This window comes from Sarcophilus harrisii, chromosome 4 (genome assembly GCF_902635505.1).
Source record: "Sarcophilus harrisii chromosome 4, mSarHar1.11, whole genome shotgun sequence".
Lineage (NCBI taxonomy): Eukaryota > Metazoa > Chordata > Mammalia > Dasyuromorphia > Dasyuridae > Sarcophilus > Sarcophilus harrisii.
This window is the reverse complement of record NC_045429.1, coordinates 295,209,151-295,233,908: the sequence shown is the minus strand read 5'-3', so window position 1 is coordinate 295,233,908 and position 24,758 is coordinate 295,209,151. Positions and strand designations below refer to the sequence as shown.

General features: G+C 32.8%; 1 protein-coding gene and 1 long non-coding RNA gene across 5 annotated transcripts in view; one reads left to right on the top strand and one right to left on the bottom strand.

The window, feature by feature from the left end:
• The window catches only part of TEKT3 (tektin 3), a 40,383-nt gene that overhangs the window by 13,987 nt on the left and 1,638 nt on the right, over window positions 1-24,758 (bottom strand). For 2 of the 3 annotated variants that reach the window (XM_031968441.1, XM_012541311.2), the window contains exons 2-4: window positions 19,504-20,116; window positions 16,088-16,171; window positions 1,095-1,165 (exon numbers count right to left, since the gene is read on the bottom strand). In XM_031968441.1, the coding sequence (XP_031824301.1) occupies window positions 1,095-1,165; window positions 16,088-16,171; window positions 19,504-20,088 (740 nt within the window). In that variant the 5' untranslated portion in view covers window positions 20,089-20,116. Of the gene's footprint in view, window positions 1-1,094; window positions 1,166-16,087; window positions 16,172-19,503; window positions 20,117-23,825; window positions 24,062-24,758 lie in introns of those variants that run through there. The other variant, XM_031968440.1, reaches the window with a different exon arrangement.
• The window catches only part of LOC116423557, a 63,990-nt gene continuing 49,553 nt past the window's right edge, over window positions 10,322-24,758 (top strand). For both annotated transcript variants that reach the window (XR_004234171.1, XR_004234172.1), the window contains exon 1: window positions 10,322-10,433. This is a non-coding gene — a long non-coding RNA (uncharacterized LOC116423557). The remainder of the gene's footprint in view (window positions 10,434-24,758) is intronic.

Genomic DNA, 24,758 nt, shown 5'->3' with positions numbered 1-24,758 from the left:
GGGTTAAGGAGAGCATGTAAAGTTGTTTATCACTTGAATTTTCCTTTAATAAAGAAATATATTTCCTATAGTTGAGTATAAGTCTATTTTGAAGGAATTCTAGAGTTTATGTTTTCAGGTACCCCACATGAGTAACCCAGGAAATCCTGAACATTGAGAAACTTTTTTTTTGAAAAATTTTAACACTGATGATAAATGTACTCATTCAATTTAGAAATCATGAGAATGATTTAAACTCATATGGATCAATATTAGCAGGGATAACTAACATGTTAGGTGATATAATTAAGAGTCAAAGAAATATCTGATTCGAACTTTGGGCTAAATTTAATAGGAATAGTTGTTAAGTTTTACCATTATGTTAAGAAAAATTAACTTCACAAGTACAAGAGAGTGGACTATGAATAGTACTTCAACTGAAAAAGTGCTGAAGATTTTAGTATAATAAAAACTCAAAATAAACCAGAAAAAGAATATGAAACCTTAGGCTGCATTAAAGAAGCACAATACCTAGGATTAGGACATGACAATCCTTTTACACTTTTTCTGATCAGACCATATCTGAAGAACTGTGTTCATTTCACATTTTACAAAGAACACTGAATATTCAGAGAAGAATAATGGAGAAGGTGCAAAATAGCCTTAAAGACCTTGTCATATGAGGATCAATTGAAAGAACGGGGTAAGTTTAGTATGGAAAAGAGAAAATTTAAGGGATATGTGTTCAAATCAATTTTATTTTGTGGAAAAGGGATTAGATTTATTCTTCATCTGACAGGGTAGAACTAGAAACAACAGGTGGCAATTATAAAAGAGATATCAATGCAATATAAGGAAGAGCTTCCAAACAGATAAATCCAAAATTGAAATGTTCTGCTTCAATGAAAGTAGGAAGTAGGTTCTCTTCTAATAGTCTTGATTGGATGATTCAAATTTGTTTGAAAGCAACAGTCTATTTTCAATTATAATGGGCATATTAGCTTCTTGTAGAATTTTATTATATTTTTGTATTAAAGTTGAAGAGTGAGAAGATTATTTAAAAATATAGATCGCAAAAATCCACTAATAAAAGCAAAGGTAAAATTCTTTCTTACGCAAGTTGAGCAATAATCTTCTCCAGATGTAGCCTCATTCTTTCTTGACAACATTTAATAACATCAACTTCCTACTCAATTGAAAGAAAAACTTCATTAATGTCTTCTATTATCAATTTACATATTATTCAAAATCATTTAACAAAACATCAGCAACAAATAAGGAACAAATTTATTTCACCTTACCAACTAATTAAATACAAGTAGTTACAATGTCAAAAGTTAGGATCATAACCTCTTATTTTCATTTGTACATACTCTTCTGAAATAGGTCCGTTGGCCTGAAAAGAAACCATGGTAGAAGTCATATAATCCACAGGTATTCCCTTTTCTGAGTTCTGCTATTATGGCTGGAACTAAGTAGAAGGAGGAAATATTATCATACCTACAATTTCTAATAGCTAGAAGATGAAAATGATAGTTCTAAGTATAATTTAGTATTGCCATGTTATGCTGAGAATACATGTATAGCTAAAAGTTTAATTCTTAACATCTTCTTTTCCTTCATCCATATTTTTCTGGAATTGTTCACTTAGACCAAAAGAAAAAACAACAACAACCTTGTGTTTTCAGCAAAAGACATTGTTCTAAATTTTTCTGACATTGCTGGGTAGAGAAAGAATTGATAAAATAATGTGAACAAGAAAATGGAATTTCAACATTTAACCATGTTTGAATTAATGAGAAGGAAAATTTCCTCTTTCATTTCCACAGATAACTCCGAAAAAGAATCTAAGAGCAATAATGGGAGTCTTTTAAGGATGCTGATGTTAGGGTACCCATAATATTTAATAAGTAACACATATCAATATTACATTTCAATACATAATGGCTAATTTCAGGAAAATTCTCTATTCTCTCTATTCAATACTGAACTATAGGTATTGATTCCTTCCTCCTAGCTGTGATCCTTACAAGTACAGTTGTAATTTATAACCATATCATTTCATGTTACTTAGTTTATGATTGTCCAATTTTGATGTGCTTTGTGTATCCTACAGTATAACTTTTGCTTCTGCTAGTCTGTTTTTTTCTTGGATTATAGTGTGCGCATATTGAGAATTCCTGATTATCTTACAGAAATAATACTTTAATGAAGCTCTTGGAGTGAACACAATTTTTAAATAATATGAATATTAATAGTGATAGAAATTTAAGAAGAGAGAAGTTAGTAGAAATGGGAAAAGTTTAAACCCCAAATCTTGAGACAGGTATTTCTATTCTATTTTAAAAAAATACTTCTGTGCTACTTACTTGAATATAAAGAGGCTTAATTACCATGAAAGAACTGGTACTCTAAATTAGTGATGTTACCCTCTTTAGAAATTATTTTAGGTTGCACAATGAAGAGAACACTGAACTTAAAGAGTCAAGAACACTTGAAATCAAATGCAGCTTTAAACACTGTGTATCCTAGGGCAATTCACTGTATATTTCAGTTTCCTTATCTATAAAATGAACATAATAAAAATATTAACCTCCCATAATTTTGTGAGGATAAATGGACACATTTGCACACTTAAAGTGTTACATAATTGCTAACAGTTGTTATTGAGTTTTTTTTTTGTTATATCAATTTGGAAATCATTTGTAAATCTACAGAGCAGTAGCAATATGCATCCCTGCAGTATCTTAACTAAAGAATGATCTAAAGATTTCTTAAAGGTGAAAAGGAATGGTGGTGGTATTGAAATGTGAAAATAGAACAAGGATCTAATTATATGTTCTGTGACTAGGATGGACCATTTCCAAAAGGCTACTTATTAAATGCTTGCATTTGGTTAAGATAAGACAGAAAAAAAGGAAGATAATAGCTAATACTTATATGGGCAGATGAAATTGAGGTGGATCTATAATTTCATTAGTATAGGGAACTCCATTGAGAAAACCCCCTTCACTAATGCAGATTAATACCTGCTCTGCAATTTAGAGTTTGAAAGCAAGCATTTTAAACTTTGTTTTAAAAATATTTTAATGATTGCATTTCAATATAATTAGTTTTCTTGGTAATCTTATGCATTTTATTTTATGCATTTAAAAAGGTGGGTTTTTTTCCTTCACAATTATAGGATAAATTGTCTTTTCAGGATTGTCAAAGAGATTGACACAGAAAAAGGTTAAGAATTTGTTTTATAGAGTTGCAAGGTTAAATGAGGGTAAGACAGACAGTATGTATATGTCAGAAGTAGGCCTTCAATCTAGGTGGTCTTCATTTGAAAACTGTCTACACATTTTCAAAAATGCCTTCCTTATAACAGCCTTGAGAGATTGGATAAGGAAAACATTATTATCACCAAAACTCAAACTCACAACTTCTAACTACTTCTGAGAATATTGGAAGATTGTGTGGGGTTAATTTCTGGATTCTGTGCATGTAGAAGAATAGCAGTGAACGTTAACTGACCAGTAATAATGAAAAGTGCATTGCTAAGAAAGAAGGAAAGAAGCTTTCAGCACCTATTAAATTCTAGGTACCGTGGTAAGTCATTTGCAGATATTATCTCATTGGATCCTCATAATATTTGAGGCAACCAGAAGTTAAATGACTTGCTGGGAGCAAGAGAGTGAGAAAGAGAAAGAGAGAGAGCAAAAGAAAAGAGAGAAAGAGAATGATACAGAGACAGTAAGAGAGGGGAAGAGAGGGGGAGGGAGATACAGAGAAAAGACAAGATAAGATTAGATGAGAGGAGAACTATTCATATGTGCTAATACTGTGTCAAATAATATATGTGCTAATAATGTGTCTGATTTCACATGGCTTCTCCAGCAATAATCATTTTTCCTTTTTTGTCAACTTTGTCAATTAATGTGCATGAAGTAGAACCTCAGAGTTGCTTTTAATTTGAATTTCTTTAATTATTAATGGTGCAGAATAAATGGCTATTCATAGCTTGGATTTCTTTTTGAGAAGTACCTATTCATGTATTCAACAATTTATCAAATAGATAATTTTTTTCTATTTTTATACATTGGGATCTGTTCTTTGTATATCTTGGCATTAAGACCCTCATGGGTGGAACTTGTTCAAAAGAGTTTTTCCCCAGTTAACTGTTTCCTATTTGATTTTAGCTAAATTGGTTTTGTTTGTGCAATTTTTAAAAATTTTATGTAATCAGACTTATACATTTTATCTTCTGTTATTTTACTTATTATTTGGTCATGAACTCTTTCCCCATTCATAAATCCAAAAGGAAATTATCTTTCTTTTTCCTTTTATTTGTTATCTTTTATATCTCTCATCATGAATACATTTGGGGCTTATCTGGAGACAGAAGTCTAAACCTTTTTTCTGCCAGCCTACTTTGAAATTTTCCCATCATTTTTTTAAAAAGTGAGTTTTTACATCAGTAGCTTTAGTTTTAAATTTATTAAACACTAGTCCACTAAGTTAATTTCTTGGTATTATGTAACTAATTTATCCCACTGATCAACTTATTTAACCAATATAATTTTTTTAAATGAATCCTATTTTGTATTGTAGTTCAGGTCAAGTACTGCTGGGTCACCTTTCTTTTCACTATCCCCCCTGCTCCATTATTTCTCTTCAGATTCTTGAGCTTTGGCTCCTCTAGAATTCTTTTTTTTTTTTTTTTTTTTTAGATCTATAAAACAATTATTTGGTAAATTGCTTGATGCAGCACAAAATAAAAAAAAAAACAATTTAGGTAGTAATGTCATTTTAATTGTTCCAACTCTGCCTATCAATTAATTAATTAATTAATATTTATTCATAAAGTATTTTCTAGTTGTTTCTCAGTTATATAAACACTCTGTAGTTATTTTAAGTGGAATTACTCTTTCTGCTTCTTTTCTTTTGTAATAAACACAAATTTTGATTAAATTGTGTGGATTTATATATTTTGCAACTTTACCTAAGCCATTATTTCAACTAATTTGTAATTGATTCTCTATGTTTCTCTTAATAATGGTATTACCTATAAAAGGTGATACTCTAGTTTTCTCTTTCCCTAAGTTTATTCCCTCAATTTCTCTTTCTTGTCATTGCTATAACTAGCATTTTAAACATTATATTGAAGCAGTGGTGGTGATAATGGACATCCTTGCTAACCCTGATCTTAGTGGGAAGTCTTTTAATTTGTTCTCATTACATATAATGTTGGCTCTTGGTTGCTGTTGTTTTTTGTTAATTTATCTTGGTTTCAAAGGAGTACACTGGACTTCACAACTATTATAGTTTTCCTTTCTTCTCCCTACAACTTATATTGCTTTTACTTTAAGTATTTTGATACAATACTATTTGATCTTTACATATTAAGTATTGATATTAATTATCTATGGCCCAGTTTCTTAAATTGTGATTCATGCTCCCCATATAGGGTCTTATAAATGAATGTAGGGATTGTATAATTATGATTAGTTTTCAATAAATGTTTGATTGGTATACCTATTTTATATACCTATGTATTCAGGATCATGTAAAATTTTCTTGGATGAAAAAGGGTTAGCAAGTGATAAAAGATTAAGAAACCTTTATGGGACTTTTCAGTCAGTTAACTTTTCTGTTTAATCTTTTTTAAAATCAAAAGCTTAGTTTTGCATTGTCTTGTCTAAGATATTGATAATGCTGATCTTTTGAGTTCAGTAGAAGCAAAATAGATTTTTTTAGTCTAATTTTAATTGTGTGTAATATTTGCTTCAAATTTATTTTTTATTTTTTAAAAAAGTATTGCTGCATTCTGTTTCCTAGTTGATTCTGCTATCATTTTTTATATTATTGGAAATTCATATTCACCATTAGAATCCTTGTCTATGTCATATATCTTCATACTATTCTCATCCTTTCTTTTCTCTGCTTTTTCATTCTCTTTACAAAAAAGAGTAATGAGACAAAAGTATGGTATCTCTGTAATTGGTAAAGTATTCTTCTGCTCCCCATTGCTCTTCTAGATCCCAAATGGTGATCTTAAACTTTTTTCTTTCCTTCTGAAATTATTAATGATTAGTCACAGTATTAGTAGTTAGTAGATTAGATAGTAGATACTCAAATTAGTATTTGCTTTGCTTATGATGAGACTTTCTCCCTTTTTCATTCCCTCCTCTTTCTTTATGGAGTTAAATATGTTTCTACATTAAATTCTTCATATGTATGTATTTGTAGGTTCTATCCTATTTTGAATGGTTCAGATGAACCATAATAATAAATGAGCCCATAGCTTCCCTTCTCATTTTTCTTTGTATAATCTGCTACATGTATATTCTGATTATATGATATATATTGTCTCTTTCCTTCTTTTTTCCTCCAATTTATTAGAAAATAACATGAATACTCCCAGATCAAGATGACAGGAAAAGATAATGATAAATATTGGAAAGGGTGTGGGAAAATTGGAACATCAATGCATTGATGGTGGAGATTCTCCTCTGGAGAATAATTTGGAAATATGTCCAAAGGGCGATCAAACTGAGCATGCCCTTTGATCCAGCAATAGCTCTACTGGGTCTGTATCCCAAAGAGATCATAAAAAAGAGAAAGGAAACCACATATGCAAAAATGTTTGTAGCAGCCCTTTTTTGTAGTAGTAAGGAATTGGAAACTGAGTGGATGCTCCTCAACTGGGGAATGGCTGAATAAGCTATAGTAAGTATATGAATGTAATGGAATGTTATTGTTCCATAAGAAATGATGAACAGGCTGATTTCAGAAAACATGAACTGATGGTGAATGAAGTGAGCAGAACCTACATTGTACACAGTAACCACAAGATTATGTGATGATCAGCTGTGATAGACTTGACCCTTTTCAATAAGGAGTTAATTTAAGACAATTCCAATAGATTTATGGTGTAAAGAGCCATCTTCATCCAGAGAGAACTTAGGAGACTGAATGTAGACCAAATAGTATTTTCACCTCCTTTTTTTTTTTTTTTGGTTGTTGTTTGCTTGGTTTTTTTTTTCTTTTCTTACTTTTTTTCCCCTTTTGATCTGATTCTATTTTTTAGTCCCACATTCCCTCCAACATGTATCATTATTGTTTTCTATTATTTTGACCAAACTGAAAGATGAGGTGGTATCTCAGAGTTGTCTTAATATGCATTTCTCTAATCAATAATCGTTTGGAGCATTTTTTAATGACTATGAAATGTCTCTGATTTCTTCATCTGAAAATTGTCTGTTCATATCCTTTGACCATTTATCAATTGCAAAATGACATGTTTTATTATAAATTTGAATCACTTCTCTATTTTAGAAATGAGGCCTTTATCAGAAATACTGTCTGTAAAATTATTTCCCCAGCTTTCTGCTTTCCTTCTAATCTTGGCTTCCTTGGCTTTGTCTGTACAAAAAAATTTTTATTTGGTATAATCAAAATATCCATTTTGTATCTCAGAAGGTTCTCTATTTCTTCTTTGACCATAAATTCCTCCCTTCTCCACAGATCCAACAGGTAGACTATCCCTTGCTCTACTAATTGGCTTATAGTATCATCTTTTATGTTTAAATCATGAACCCATTTTGACTTTATCTTGGTATAAAGGATTAGGTCAATGCCTAATTTCTGCCATACAATTTTCCAATTTTCTAAGCAATTTTTGTCCAATAATGAGTTCTTATTCCAGAAACTGGAGTCTTTCCCCCCATGTTCTCTCCAACAATTACTTTAATTTCCTTTTCATTGGTGATAAGTTCACCCTTTTCATTTTTCATACTGGCAATCTGGTTTTCCCAACATATTTACTTTTCTAGATTTTTCTCATCTTCAGTATATTTAAATGTCAACGTTTATATTCAATTCTGGTCTTTTCACAATACATATTAAAAACCCTCTCTATTCCATTAAAGATCAATTATTTCTTTTCTAATTATAAGGGGTACATGTTGTTATGGAATTGTTTGGACCATGCTGGTTTCACACACACACACACACACACACACACACACACACACACACAAAGATCTTGCAAGGAGGCAAAAGTAGAAATCTCCTAGCACTTCCCTCTTTACATCCTTTTCCAAAGGAAACTTTTGTTTTCTTCCAAGAGGAGAAATAGGAGGTTGGGGCCAGAAGTTGGCAACTCTGCTTTCCTTGAGGTGGAGTGTTTCTGGAATTATTACTACCTGTTCCATTAAATATTATTAGTCTAGGGTTGAGAAGGAAGGTTTTGGTCTCAAACAGCAGCTTCTGATCATTATTTCTTGACAGGAAAAAGCATTTCAATCTCTGTATTGAAGGATACCAGTTCCACAATGAATACACACAGAATATAACAAATAAGCTTATTTATCCACACACATTAAAAACCCCCAGAAATTAGAGAAAGTATGCCTATATATTAGACAATGTAAATTGTATGAGTAAGATAATTTTGGAAGCGAAATAATTGGGCTCAACTAAGAGATAATCCCAGATCTCACCTAAGAGAAGTTCCTTAAAGTCTTAAAGCAAGCTAAGGATAGGGATCATCATAGAGAATGACAATTCTTCTTCATGTCAATTTCTTCTCAGAGTCTTTCTCTTCCTCTAATGATCACTGGGATTTGGAATAGTGCTTCTTCTTTCTCAAAGCTAGAAGCTACAAGACCCTAAATCTCTGTTCTTTTCCCTTCTCATTATGTCTGCCTGTCACACATGAAGGCATGAGGCACTGTACAAACAATTTTCACCAATGATGACAGAGTCCCATGATATATTGGCCCTTTGAGCCAAGAGTTTAATAATATATTCATTCTTTCATATTAACTTATGCTTTCTGTAATTTCTTTTTCAAAGATTTTTACAATGACAGCTCTTGAAAATATCAAATTCTTTTTAAATCACATAACATTTAAATAGTAAGTATTTTGTATATTATTTCATTTGATTCTTTTAACAACTCTGTGAAATAAATATTATTTTCTTCATCATAGGTGAGGAAATGAGGCTTTGGTGGGTAAAATGATTTGCCTATGGTAAAACAACAAAATGTCAGAGGCAGGATTCAAACTGAATTATTTCTGTCTCAAAGTCATTTTTCTCATCCACATGCTATTTCCCCTAACTTTTTCAACCTAAACAATTCCTTCATCCAATCATCATAGAACATGATCTTGAGCTTTTCACAATCCTCATTGTCTTCTTCTGAACATCTCTAGCTTCACCAATATCCTTCTTAATGCCATAGGACTCACCATTAAACATAATTTTCTGAAAACATCCAATGAGGGCAGAGTATTGAGTAAACTGATACTTCCTTATTCCTGGAAACTATGACTCCCTCAATGCAAGTTCAAATCTCATAAGCTTTTTTGGCTGTTACATAACACTAATAACTCATATTGAGTTTGCCATTCACTAAAATGCCCAGAATCCTTTTCAAATTGTTGCCAAGCAATGCCTTTCCTATTCTTTACTTACTAAGTTGATTTTTTTGAATGTAAGTGTCAGTGTTTACATTCATCTCTGTTGAATTCCATCTAATCAGATTCATTTCAATACTTTTGATCAGGGGATTTTTACCTTTAAGTGACTTGTACTGCTTTGGCAATCCATGAAGCTTCTGGGCCCCGTTTCAAAATAAAACATATAGGATAACAAAGGAATTGTATTAAAATAGAATTATCAAAATATTTTTTTAAAACTTGTTTTAGCATTTAAATTGTTTTTTGGATACTAGGTTTTAACTATTCCTTCTAGTTTGGTAACATCTACAAATTTGAAGACTATACCATTTCTTTCTTTTCTTTCTTTCCTTCCTTCCTTCCTTCCTTCCTTCCTTTTTTCCTTCCTCCCTCCCTCCCTCTCTTTCTTTCTTTCTTTTTGCTAAGGCAATTGGGGTTAAGTGACTTGCCCAGGGTCACACAGCTAGGAAATGTTAAGTTTCTGAGGCCAAATTGAATTTAGGTTCCCCTGACTTCAGGTCTGGTGCTCTATCCACTGCGCCACCTAGCTGTCACCATTTATTTCTTTATATGAATTATTGATGATAATGATAAATAGCATAGTGTCAAATGTATATCACGGTGTGTTACCTTGATACTAAACCATTAACTATTATTTTTTAAATCTGGCCACACAACCAGTCCTTAATTCATTTAATTGTATGTTTATCAATTCTATACCTCTCCATATTCTTGACAATAGTATGAGATATTTTATCAAATGCTTTGCTAATGTAGCCTTCTTTTCTGGGAAGGTTGCCAGTGAGATTCACTAGTGCCAAATGTATCTATGGCAACAGAGTAGACTTTTACCCAGAATACACAGCAACTGTGACATTTTGAACTTGGTATTGAGAACTGTGGGAATAAGAATGCAAAGAATCCATTTTGATAAAACCACACAAAGCAGCAAGGCAGACTGGGGTGGAGTTCAAGAAGGCAGACTGATACTTCTCTCCCAAGGTATTTTGTTTCTGCCTCCACGTTTGGTTGTTGTCACTGGTGATGGTTATCTGAACTGAGCTATTGGTCCAAAGAGATAGCCTAGAGTTGGTATGATAGGGATGACGAGATTGAGAGAAGTTACTGAGATACACACATACCCCAAAACCCCAACAATTTCCTTCCCTTCTGTCCTTTGTCCTCTGTCCCTGTAGGAAAGGCAACCCTCTATGAACTGCACAAATGATTCACTTCCTGCCTGCCTCCCCACATCCCAAGAGAAATTAAGGGAAAGAAGCCTATTCTATTCTCTACTGGCTACAAGACCCACCAGCTGGCATTCCAAACAGTTATTTCTCAATTGTTTACGCTTCTTTAATTTCTAATAAATTTATTCCTATTATGATAAAAGAAAAAAAAAAAGTAAACAACCTGCTGGTAACCAAATTCTGATTAGCTAATGTGCTTTTATTTTCTGGCACAGATGGAAGAGTTTTTGTCCTTAAAAAAAAAAAAAAGGAATATTCTTCAGTGGAAGGTGGTTTTGAATCATGAGAAGTGGGGGGGGGGGGGGGGGGGGGGGGGGGGGGGAGGTGGTTGGGGAATGAGAGGGAGAAGTAGAAGTGTATAAGTAATCATTATCATTCTAGATCCAAATTCAGAAATTCTGCTGAGCCACAGCATGGCTAATTCAGGTGAATCCCAGAGAAGTGAAATTGCTGGGGCTTTCTACTATTTTAGCCTAAGGCACTGGTGCAACAATGTTATTTGGGGACTAAGGCTGCTTGGCTATGAAACTGCTAATGCTGGCTAAAACTTTTGGCTTTGCTCTTAACAAAGGATTTCTGTTTACCCATGCCCTAGTTTATGAGGAGCCATTTAGTTTCCAATTTTTTGCTACAGCAAAATGTGCTGTTACATTTTTATGCATTTTGCCCTTTTCAAGTCTACTGGTAATATAGACCCAAGGACATACTTTTAAAATTTTCATTTTAATAATTATATTTAGTTTTCAAGTAACATTTTTTAAAAAAATTATATTTTCCCACGACGGCACCCCACGTCTCAATTGACATAGCTAAATCAAATCCGAACAAATCACTCAATATGTGGTTACATAGTCAGATAAAACGAGATTTTTGTTGGGACTTAAAAAGCAAAAGAGGTCAGAAGGTAAAGTGGAGGAAGGAGAATATTCTAGGAATGTAGGACAGAGAAAATGCTGAGTCAAGACATGGAGTATTTTGTTTGTAGAACAGCCAGGAAGCCAGCACTGCCAGATCAAAAAGTATTTGCCAGGAAATTAAGATGTAAGAAGACTGGAAAGGTAAGAGGGGGCTAGGTTACAAGGGCTTTGAATGCCAACTAGAATAGTTGATTCTTGATTCCTGTGGCAATAGGGAGCCACTAGAGTTTATTGAGGAGGTTGCTGGAGGATGCTAGAGGACTTTTTAGAAAATCACTTTAGGGGGCAGCTATAGGGTGCAATGGATAGAGTGCCAGCCCTGAAGTCAGGAGGACCTGAGTTCAAATCCAACCTCAGACACTTAATACTTCCTAGATGTGTGACCCTGGGCAAATCACTTAACCCCTAATGCCTCAGCAAAAAAAAAAAAAAAAAAAATCACTTTAGTAGCTAAATGGAGAATAGGTTTGAGGGGGGACAGACACAAGGCAAGCAGACCAACCAGCAGGCTATTACAAAAGTTCACATTTATGTGGGTTTTCTCTAGAGTGGTGGCAGTGCCAGAAGAGAGAATGTAGTGTATTTGAGAGAGATGCTGCAAAAATGAAACCGACAGGCCTTAACAACAGATTGAGGAGGTGGGGGTGGGGTGGGGAGGAAGACAGAGAGAGAGAGAGAGAGAGAGAGAGAGAGAAATTTCTCTGTAAAAGTTGGGTTAGTGTATAAAACTGCTTTAGTTCTCTTCATTTCACTCAGTATAAGTTAGGTCATAAAGATCTTCCCAGTTACCTCTGAAATTGTTCATTTCATCATTTCTTATGGCAATATTCTATTGCATCATTTATCACAGTTTAGCCATTTTTCAATATAATACTTTTTAGTTTCCAAATTTTGGTTACCATAAAAAAGCTGATATATTTTTGCATATATAGATTTCTATGCCCCCCCCCACACACATCTTTTTATTTCTTTGGGGTATAAACTTAATAGTAATTTAGTTGGATTACAGGGTTTATACAATTTGCTAATTTTGTGGGTATGGTTCCAAATTGCATTTCAGAATGACAAAAATGCATTAATGTGTGTTTTTGCACAGCTTGACAACATTTATGTTTTCCTCTTTTGTCATCTTTTCCACTCTGATATGTGAGAGATAGAATTTCAAAGCTGGTTTAATTGGCATTTCTCTAATTGTTAGTGATTTGGGACATTTTTCATATGGTTGGATTTCTTCCTTTATTGGGGAATGGATCTTATAAATTTGAATCAGCTCCTTATGTATATTGAAAATGAAATTTTTATTAAAGAAACTTGCTGCAAAAAACTCCTAGTTGCTTGTTTCTTTTCTAATTTTTATTGCATTAAATTTGTTTGCAAACAATTTAAAAATCATCAAAATTGTCCATTTTAACTTGGGACCTGCCTTACCTCTTTTTTGAACTCTTCTCCTACCATAGACCCAGAAGATAATTTCTTCCTTGTTCCTTTGGTTTATGATGTGATTTTAAAATATATTTAACTTATGCATGCGTTAATGAGCAAGACCAGGAGATGATTATATACTTCAACAACAATACTATATGATCATCAATTCTGATGGACGTGGCCCTCTTCAACAATGAGATGAACCAAATCAGTTCCAATAAAGTAGTAATGAATTGAACCAGCTACATCCAACGAAAGAACTTGGGGAAATGAATATGAACCACTACATAGAATTCCCATTCTCTCTATTTTTGTCTGCCTGCATTTTTTATTTCCGTCACAGGTTACTTGCACACTATTTCAAAGTCTGATTCTTTTTGTACAGCAAAATAGCTGTATGGACATGTATACATATATTGTATTTAACATATACTTTATTTTTTTATGTTAAACTTGGTAGAAATATATGTTAAATCTAATATATGCATACATATTTATACAATTATCTTGCTGTACAAGAAAAATCAAATTCAACCAGAAATAAATGAGAAAGAAAATAAAATGCTAGCAAACTTGTGAGCCACACTCAGTCCTCTCTCTGGGGATAGATGGCTCTCTTCTTCACAAGCCCATTGGAACTTGTTTAACATATACTTTAACATATTTAACATGTATTGGTCAACCTACCATCTGGGGGAGTGGGTAAGGGAAAGGAAGGGAAAAATTGGAACAAAAGGTTTTGCAGTTGTCAATGCTGAAAAATTACCCATGCATATATCTTGTAAATAAAAAGCTATAAAAAAGATCATTGTAATATATATTTATATATGCACATATTGAATTTAAGATATATTTTTACTATGTTCAACATATATTGGGTTATTTGCTATCTATAACATATAATTTGGTTATTTGGGAGAAGGGGTGAGGAAAAGAAGGGAAAATTGGAACACAAGGTTTTACAATGTTTAACACTGAAAAATTATCCATGCATATCTTTTGAAAATTAAAAAGCTTTAATTAAAAAAATAAAGTTCTTAAATAAAAACAAGTAAAAGGGATTATGATGATCAACTTTGAGAGACTTAACTTTTCTCAGCAATATAGTGATCTAAGACAATTCCAAAAGATTCATCATGGAATATACTATCCACATCCAGAGAAAGAACTATGGTGTCTGAAAGCAGATCAAAGCATAGTATTTTCACTTTTTTTTTTCTTTTTCATGGTCTTTTCCTTTTGTTCAGATTTTTCTTTCACAACATGACTAATGTGAAAATGTTTTCTGTGATTAACCTATATCAAATTGTTTGCTGTTTTGGAGAGGAGAAAAGGGTGAGAGTGAGGAAGAAAAAAATATTTGGAAATCAAAATCTTTTAAAAGTAAATGTTGAGGGACATATAGATGGTATAGTGGACAAAGCACCATCCCTGAAGTCAGGAGGACCTGAGTTCAAATTTGGCCTCAGACACTTAACATTTCCTAGCTGTGTCACTAGGCAAGCCACTTAACCTCAAATGCCCCAGTTAAAAACAAAAACAAAAAACAAAATCAAACCCATATGAATGTTGAAAACTATATATATATATATATATATATATATATATATAATTGAAAAAAATACTATTAAATGAGGGAAATAAGATTTTTGAAAAGAAATAAATGAAGGATTTGGCAGAATTTATTTTACATGTCCAAAAATCATGATAAGTGTTTGCAAAAAGAGCACCAGAAAATAAATATAGTTGGTGAATCAACATTGGCCACAGAGGAGGAAAAAAATTCTACAGATATTAAAAAAAAAAATAAAAACTCTAATCTTAACGAATGAATGAGAAAGAACTAGACAACTTAGTACAAAATATATATATTTGGCCTCAAGAGCATGCTATACCTTCACATCTTATCCAGTCATCTCTACCAGGCCATTTTGTTATGTGCCTCCTGCTACATTTATCATTCCCCTTGCTATTGTACCTCTCCTCTTGCTTTCCATCTCTTGTTCTGGATAAAGTAATCAAATCAATGTATGAATGTATGTATGCATAATGCATGTATATTCTGCATATGTATACATATGCATGTATTTATATATAAAGGCACAAACATTCCATTGTACATTTACATGCACATATATCTACATCAATGTAATACAGATGTGTATATATTGAAACATATTGGAATATATGTATATATATATGCATACCTGCATGTACATGCAGGTGATGTATATCCAAAAATATTCTCATACAGTCTTCTCCTATTAGATTGTCAGCTCTTTGAGAGCAGGAGCTATCTTTCTTTTTGAATTTGTATTCCCAGGGCTTAGTATACAAACTGGCATATAGCAAGTGCTTAATAAGTGCTCTTTTTCTATTCATTTATTCTATATGTAAGCACATTTATATTTTAGATAATGATTAGATCTTTTATTTATTTTCTGCTAAATAGGGCTAATCCTAGTTAACATAATAGAAATGACAATAGTAGACAGTTTGTCTTCTAATTGCCAACTTTTTCTGTGACTTCAATCCTTTTTCCTTCCCTCTCTAACAATGCTTAATCTTGTCACATTCATTTTCCCTTTTTATACTTGTTTTCTGTAAAGGTTATTAAAATTATATTCATACTGAAGATGTAAATGATCAATGAAATTTATTCTATTGTCTTTCTCAAGGATGTTTGCATTTCATAGAAGATAAATGCAAATAAATGAATTGCCAATAGTGGAATTGCAGTGGGAGACATAGCTTTAGGGTATGGCATTCTTCTCTCATACCCTGAAATCAAAGAATTTAGGCAAGAACACATATGAAAAATGTTATGTGATATTATTTTAAATAGATATGTATACTGAACTGCTATATGTATTTTGTTAAGTTAACAGTTTTTTAAATTAGTAGCTAAGTGCCTTATTGTGGTGGTGTCATTGATTGCCTAAAGTTTTAGATATCTGCTATGATGACATCATCTTTTATTGAAATAGCACTCTATTTTCCATAATAAATAATTCCACTAATATTTTCTTTTATTTGTTGGCTTAAAGGAGTAAACAAAACTTACCGTCAAGAGTTGTTTTTCCACATCATCATGAACAAGATCAATGCCCATTCTTTTCTCTCTATGAAATAAACATTCTTCGGCTACCTATAAATATAAAAGGAATCACTGAAGAATATTATTATCCATATGATAACTTTTATCTATATGATAAATGAATAATAATTTTTTTAACTTTTTTTTTTTTTTTTTGCTGAGGCAATTGAGGTTAAAAGTGACTTGCCCAGGGTCACACAGCTAAGAAGTGTTAAGTGTCTGAGGTCATATTTGAACTCAGGTGCTCCTGAGTTCAGGGCCAGTGCTCTATCCAGTGTGCTATCTAGCTGCCCCATTATTTTACTTTAATAATAATTTTTAAAATCTATTCCAATCTATAGGAATTGTAAAGATTAATTTTTAAAATTTTAATTATGTAAGTTCTGATCAATCTCTAATCAATTTGATGATCCCACATACACACACCACCCTACACTCCCCAGTTAACTTGGTGAGATTAGAAGGTATGGACCTTTATTAAAAAGGATACTTCTCATAGAGGTAGATATGAACCTTAGCTCCATGACTTCAAGATGATTGGTGTGTAAGAGCCAAGGAGGAAAAGCTCCAGCTAAAAGTACCCATCAAGGTAAGCTGAGGTGCCAGCTTTGCCTTTTGTATTCTATGTCCCTTGGACCTACAATAAAGTGAAGAAGAGGTGATTTCTTTTCTTTATGTTGAAAATGGCAACTAAAAGGAAAAGCTCACAGTTATCTGCTTGTGCTTTTTTATTTACGAGACCTAAGATAGGAGGTTCATAGACTGAATTCCTGGTTACTTTCTGCTTTCTGTTTCTTTTCTTTTTTTCTTTTTTTTTAGAAATGGATTACCTTCCCAGGAAGTAATCTTATGAGTATGAAAGGCCAGGAATTCTTGAATTGGTACTAATATTCCAATAAGAGATGTTCCCTGCTCCTAAACCACTTCTCAGATGAAAAAATAACTGTCAGCAGTATAATTCTGAACTAGAAAAGAATGAAAGACCATACCTGGATGACCAAAAGATCTAGACCTTGAGTGTTATGCTTAAGAGTAGAAAAGTGAAATAAATGTGCACATATGTACTTTAGTCATTTTTTGATGGAGCAGATAAATAGCTGTGCTATATCTGATAGATATATTGTATTCTGAATCTGGTATCTGTTAGGATACCTTGTTAAGCCTTTGGGGAAATACCATTGATATGAGCCATATTTATTTTAGAGATAAATTTTCCCTGTAGTTCTACTCCTTGGTGGGGACATAATAAATAAAACAGATGAAAGAAGCCTGATGCCACCTTTTTGCCATTAGGTTGTCTTTAGAATTAATCTGGTTTCTGAGCTCAAGACAGAACAGTTGTGGAAGAGCTATACCTCAGATTAGACAGAAAAAAGAAACTTTATTTTGGGGGGGAGTACAAAGTGCAATTAAACCATCTCTTTCACTACCACTGAACAATGTATGGCAATTCAGTGGATTAAATGAAATTATTTTCTGCACTTTGTAACTTGATGTGAAGCACAAAAAAACCCTTAATAAAAAATCTAAAGTGGAAAGTTGGGTGAATCCAGGTATAGCTGAAAACAGATTTATAGCTAATGATTATTTGAGAGAATTTGAGAACATTATTTGATATTTGATTTTTATCTTCTTTCTGAAGGAACAGAAAAATTAATGATTGTGTTTACCTGTAACAAAATTAATTTTTTTCCACATAAAAGTATCCAAGAAATTGTCATGTAGATATGGTTGATTAAATTTATGCAACAATGAGAAAATATAGATATAAATTAATTATATGTTAAAATAAATTTCCTCCGATAATGTCATGGAATAGGGAAAGGAAATATTTATTTAAAGTGCCTGGTGCATGTACCAGGTACTGTGCTGAGCACTTCAGAAATATCATCTCATTTGATCTTTACAACAACCTTAAGAGGAAGGTGCTATTATTATCCCATTTTGTAGTTGAAGAAACTGAGGCAAAGAGAGGTTTAGTGACTGTTCACAGGGTTACATAGCTAGTTAAATGTCTGAGGCTGGATTTGAACACAACCTCCAGGCCCATCCACTCTATACAAGAGGCATCATAGACTTAAGAGGCCTGCAGGCTTCACTGCATCTACCACACTCTGGGATTAAGATGTAATTAGGATATATTTAGCTAAATAAAAAATGCAACACCATACAGATAATATTGAATAATATTACATTTTAAGACGAAATACACAACCTCTAGCAATCTTTATGTAAAGATTAGGCACTCTGTTACTATATTGTACCACAAGTATTATATTGTAGCACCAAGCTGAATATGAGAACCAATAAGAACTGTTTAACACTGATGAAAAGTTAATAAAGGAAAATTTTGAACTAAATTAAAATAAAATATTGGTAATAAAGTAAAAAGGACATTTGGAATTTGCCCAAGTTCACAGAACAAGTATCAAGAGTAGTTTATCTAACTTTGGCAGTTTTGTGAAGTTTATGTAGAAAGATGAATTAGGTCAATGGTTCTCAATATGTGTCTGGGAGATTATACTAATTGTCTATAATAACAAACATTGATAATATATAGTATGTAATAATTTTTAAAAGACATCTATGTAAAAAATAAAAAACAGAAAAAAACATCTCCCCCCAAAAATTTGTGTACCAGCAAAAGCAACATTATTTTTTCATTAAATTCTGGCTTGTATTTGTGAGAGAGAAAACAATCTCCTTGAATTCTGACTTATATTTAAGATTTTTATCATCTGACAGTAAGCAATAATAAAGATCCTTAAGTTTTATATATATATATATGTATATATGCAGATATATACATATATATATATAATATGCAATCTGATCGATAACGAAGACACAGTTTTAAATTGCAGACTACAGAAAGACAGAGATGACTTGAGCAGAAGAGAAAGAATTGAATAATTAAGCCTGAGACCACTTACTGACTTTACCTCGATTTATTTCTATGGTTTTACCTCTACCTCAATTGTTCATTTTATGGGCGGATTTGATTATTTAATGTTTTATATTGTGCTAAACATGACATTAATACTATTGTATGTATATACATCTCATGTAGCAGATTATAATTTTCTTCAGTACACTATCAGAAAGGATTATGATAATTTTGTTTCGTTGTATGATGTAACAGTGAATCTTTTCTCTATACTCGCAGGCACATTTGAGTAATTCTTCTGTATCCTAATCTACAAAATTTACACTATGTAAAATGGATTAGATGATAGTCATTTTTAGTTATGGTAAATTATGATTAAGTGTATTATTTATGCTATCATTCCTTTACTTAAAGTATTTCAGTAGATACAAGAAGGTATCTACTGGATTGCAGTATGTAACATAGAATAAATTTCACCACAAGATATAATATTTACCTGAAGAGGTGCTTCTGTTTCAGCCACAGCTCTCTCCAGCTTTTTTTTAACATCTGTAAGAGCATTTGTTTCTCCAATCATCTCATCCAACTCACGAATGATTTCTGATTTCCAAAATCCTATGTCATTGACTCTTTCTCCTAAGTTTTTGGTGCTACCTGATTGGGTAGTTCTTGTTTGTTGATCTTTATCTTGAATCATCCGAGATGTATCTACTCTTAGTTTTTCTGCATTATGTCTGGAACTTTCAGACTCTTTGTAATTTGTTAGACTGGCTTTGTACCAATCATCTCGTGTATATTTTGTGAAAAGTCCTGCTCTATTAGAAACAAAGGGAAGCATCGTTTTCTCACCCAATCCCTCAGTTCCTCTGGATAATGTAGCTAAAGTTAAAGTAGGTGAGTGAGAAGTTCCTTTACAATATGTGCTTGGTCTCCCTGAAAGGCTCAAGCTATGAGTCAAGGCATAGTTAGGAAATCGATTCTTATAACTTGAAGCCATGGTACTGATGGCTGGTAGAAAATTGGGAGGTGTTGGGCTAGGTTGGGCATAAGTTGCCGTTAAGGTAGATCCTAAAAGCTCCATGCTGGGACAGTCGTTACTTAAGTCTGTCCTGTATAAACCAAAACAGAAAAAAGATCATTCAGTTCACAATAATCTACAGTTAAAAACTAACATGTTTATCTTTATAATGTATGGTAATTCCTATTATTATTATGGGGGTTATATAAAGCTAAATATAGGTTAGAAAAAGCAGTTTTCTTCCTGATTATTACCTCTACTTTGATCACATTTGTAACTAGATCCCAAATGTAAACTTGAATTCTAAGTACTCTCAATATGAAAATACCATTTACTCACCAATATAATTAGAAAAAATTCTATTGAATTAAACACAAATGTATCATATTTTTCTTTAAAGCACATGTAAATAATTTATTTTGTGGTCAATAATAATTGTGATTAGTTACTTCAATACAATGTCCAGTCCTATACTGTTGAAATGTGCTTAAACCAAAAGTCATTGCTGAATATATGAAACAAAAGTACTGTACTACTTTGTATTCTTCAGCTAATCCTCCCCTGAGTTGATGATCTCAAATACTTTCAATTTAATTTTTAAAATATTAATAACTCCCTAATATATGTAAGGCTCTATGACACACAAAAACAAAAATTTACAACAGTCCTTAATTTCAATGAAATTGCAGTACATCCTCTACTTAGACAAGTTTTGAACTGTGGCAAAGACTAAAAGTTGTCTCTATTAAACTGTTTAACTTTATTTCAGAAATTTAAGATTGAATACTTGGCTTTTAGACCAAAGATCACAAAATCTCATAGCCTGGGAAATAAGTCAGGAGCTACCTAGTTCATATCTATTTGAACAAGAACCCCATCTCCAAGAAGTAGACATCAGTCTTCATTTAAAGATTTTTTACAAAGGGAGCCTAATTCCACTTTTGGATGTTCCTAAGGGTTACAAAGTTTTCCCTGGAAAAGTCTACCTGTTTGTAACTTCTACCCATTTTCTCCACAGTCTGTCTTCTCAGATTAAGATTAAATATCCTCAATTTCCTCAATTGATGCTTGTGTTATGATCTTCAAGTTCTCTACCAATTTATTCTCTTCTACATGAATAGATGAAGTACTCAGAATTGAACATAGTATTCCAGATGAGGTCTGACCTGAGTAGAGAACAATAATTCCAAACCATGATCCTCTATCCCTACCTCCTCACAAGAACCTTGAACTCTGACTCTGAAAAACCTCATATCTAGTGATCCACCATCTGAAAAGAATATGCCATAAGTTACTCAGATGAAATTGTTAAAGGTGAAAGTATCTGGGAATGAATTAGAAGGTAGATCTTGACCTCTGCTTAAGACAGGATCCTTCTGACTCAATTTTCCAGTGGTGTTCTTTTGAATAAGAACCCACCTGATTATTCCTGAGTCTGGCTTAAAGTGGAATTGTTAAAATTAGAACAGTTATCTGAAGTAAAACTGAGTTAAGGATACTTTATCCCATAGTCTGTATGTGCTCTCAGGTCAAGACCTAAAGGATGCTATCATATCCCTGCTTTTTTTTCTCTAATGTAACGTTTTTATAATCAGGACAATTGGTCAGTAGAAGCCATGAGCACCATTCAAAAAAAATGTGGTCATTATATTCTAAGTGAGTGAGTATTGACCTTATCATCCATCTGTAGTTAGGTTTGTCTATTTTAACATCTCTGTTGTTGCTGATTTTTGTGGTGGGAGTTGAAAACATGTATAAACTTTGGTGTGAGAAGCTTTCAAATGAGGGTGGAATTGAATGAAGTGAACTATGAAAGCTGTCTCACAAGATGGAAACAGTGTTCTAAAGAGTGAATGATGGTCAGCTGTGCCTTAGGGACAGGTTTCTCTCTCCAGAAATCACATGGTTTACAAAGAGTGGAATCTTTTCTTTGTGAGACTAAGCTGGGGCCACCTTGGCATTGAAATTCCCAAATAAGGTAAATTAGTAATCCTAAAGATATGGTTAGGTTGAAAGTTTTCCTCATGTATGATTTAGAATGTGAGGTCATTTGTCCTGGCTAATCAGGGCAAAGATCCAGCCCATAAGGAATGTTAGTCAGGGCCCTATATAATTCTTGTCTGTTAACTGGGCTTTGCCTCTCCTTGTCTATCTGCTTATGTGGGGAAGGAGACACCCTTTCTCATGAGATTGTAATAAAATTCCTTTCTGCTTTTGCTTTGAGGAAAAAAAAAAACCCTCTCATCTAGTGTCTCTCTCTACCACTCTGCATTCCCCATCCCCTTAAAATTCTTAAAGGTGAGCTTTCACTTTATCTTCTACAGAATCTCTATTGGCTGATAATATGATATCTTACATGAAAAATCCTAGGGAATCAGCAAGGACACTAATTAAGAAAAATAGTATTTTAACTAAGTTTCAGGCTTCAAAATAAATGATCAAAAATCAAAAACATACACATATAATACAATGATACTAAAGGGAAAATTTTATTTAAAATCACTGTAAAATATATCAGTTATCTGTGAATCAATCTACCAAATCACACAATATACCTATATAGGCTTCATTACAAAATAATCCTCAAAGAATGAAGAACAATTAAAATAACTGGAAAATATTTAATGTCCCTGGTTGGGCTGTGGCAGAGTAATAATGACAATACTGGATCCTGTGCTGTCAATGATATAAACATTTAAGTGAAGCAACTCTCTCTACCAATGCATATCAATACTTTCTTTGCAATTTATAGTTTTAGATTAAGTGACTTGCTGAAGGGACATAATTAACAGTATCAGAGGTAGCACTTAAACCTGGATCTTCCTGGGTTTGGGATCAGCTCTCTATCCATTATGCCATATTATACCAAAATAAGTTGTCAGATATTAGAAAATAACTACCATATAGGAAAAGTGGGTCCTAATTCCAGCTATGACTTAGGAAAAATCACTTTTACTACTGTAAGTCAGTTACATCATGCAAAATGATTTCTACATGATTTCTAAAGGTCTCTGCCTTCAAGGAATTTATATTATATGCATTCTAATAAACAATAATTATAATAAAAAGTCACCTATAATCTTTACTAGCCCTAGGTCATCAATGGAAAGGTCTAGTTGTACATACAACCATAAAAGTATTTTTAACTCTCATTCTTTATAACAATTTTCCCACTGATTAAAAACCTATGGATTTGTACTTCCTTAAGAAGAAGATAAATACAGAAAAGCTAAGTCACTTGTTTAAAGTCCTATTATACAGCAATTGTTACTCCAAGGCCTTTCCTTAGTCCTCAGGCTGGTGGTGTAATGGATAGAGAACTGGTTCCTGGAGTCAGTACCTGACTTCAAATATGGCCTTAATCGCTTAGTAGCTTTGACTCTGAGATCAGTCACTTAAGTTCTGTCTACCTCTGTTTCCTCAACTATAAAATGGGTATAGTAATAGCACCATCCTCCCAGGGCTGTTGTGATAAAATGAGATATTTGTAAAGTATTTAATAAAACGCCTGGCATATAGAAGGTGTTTAATAAAAGCCAGTTTCCTTGCTTATTTTATCCTTAAGATGCTAGCATTCAAAGCTGCTCTATTATTTATTTGCATGCTAAATAAAAATGAAACGTATTGGCAGAAACCTTGCCCCTTCAGAAAATTATTTATTTGCTTAAAAGAAAAATATATATTAACTACTGCTAAACTATTTTTACAAGTTACAAAATTTAAAGATAAAAGAGATAGGTTTGACCTATGCTAATAAACAAATGTGGAAATCAGACTGTTACATTAAGAAAAGTTTTTACCTGAAATAACTGGATAGGTTATCTCAATATCTTAATTGTTATATAGTAGTGTAGCCCTTCTCTTTGCTTTAGTTGAGAATGAAATATACAAAGGCAGTATACTTGAAGTTTTACTGGAAAGGTCAAAATTTATAACATGTGTCCAAATCTACGTAAATAATTATTTAGGTATCTTTTGATCTATTAGGGGGCTGATGAGAAGTGTAGTTTTTCCCCAGACAGAAGAACTAAAGATCACAGAGGGCAGAAACCTGGAACCTGTTAGCTTAGATCTCCTTGGCAACCTGAATTCAATATAATCATGAGAAGTCTGGAGCCTAGTCTGGCTTGACACACTTGAAAGAGTACCCTTCTTGAACAGACTTCGCTTCCTCATGGGGAATCTGATTATTTCCTCTTCACTTTCTCCTTCCTCCTTTATCTTACCACTATTTGACAAATTGGGATTGTGAATCCTCATAGTTTCCTATTCTCTTATATCTTGCTTATTTGCTATCTGTAGTTTTATAATGGGTTTGTCTCGAGATAAATATAAGCTGATTTTTATTACCTTCTGAACAAGTGTTTACTATAAAATAAAAAGAATAAAGTATAATGGACAAAGAAATCAGAAGTGAAGGAAAATGTATTGGGAAATAACTAACAAAAGAAATAAAAACAATAAAATATTGGTGTTACATGCTTTTTTAAGTGATTAAGTGGTAGCAGGAATCCTGATATATGGTTTAGTGATCCCCATTTCTATTTGAGTTTGATATCAGTGCCTTAGACTAATAACATTAGATGTCACCTATACTAAAGTCCCATTTCTCTCGACTTTCTCTCTCTCTCTCTCTCTCTCTCTCTCTCTCTCTCTCTCTCTCTCTCTCTCTCTCTCTCTCTCTCTCTCTCTCTTTCTCCTTTCCTTCCCTTGCCTCTGCCTACCAGTTTAAT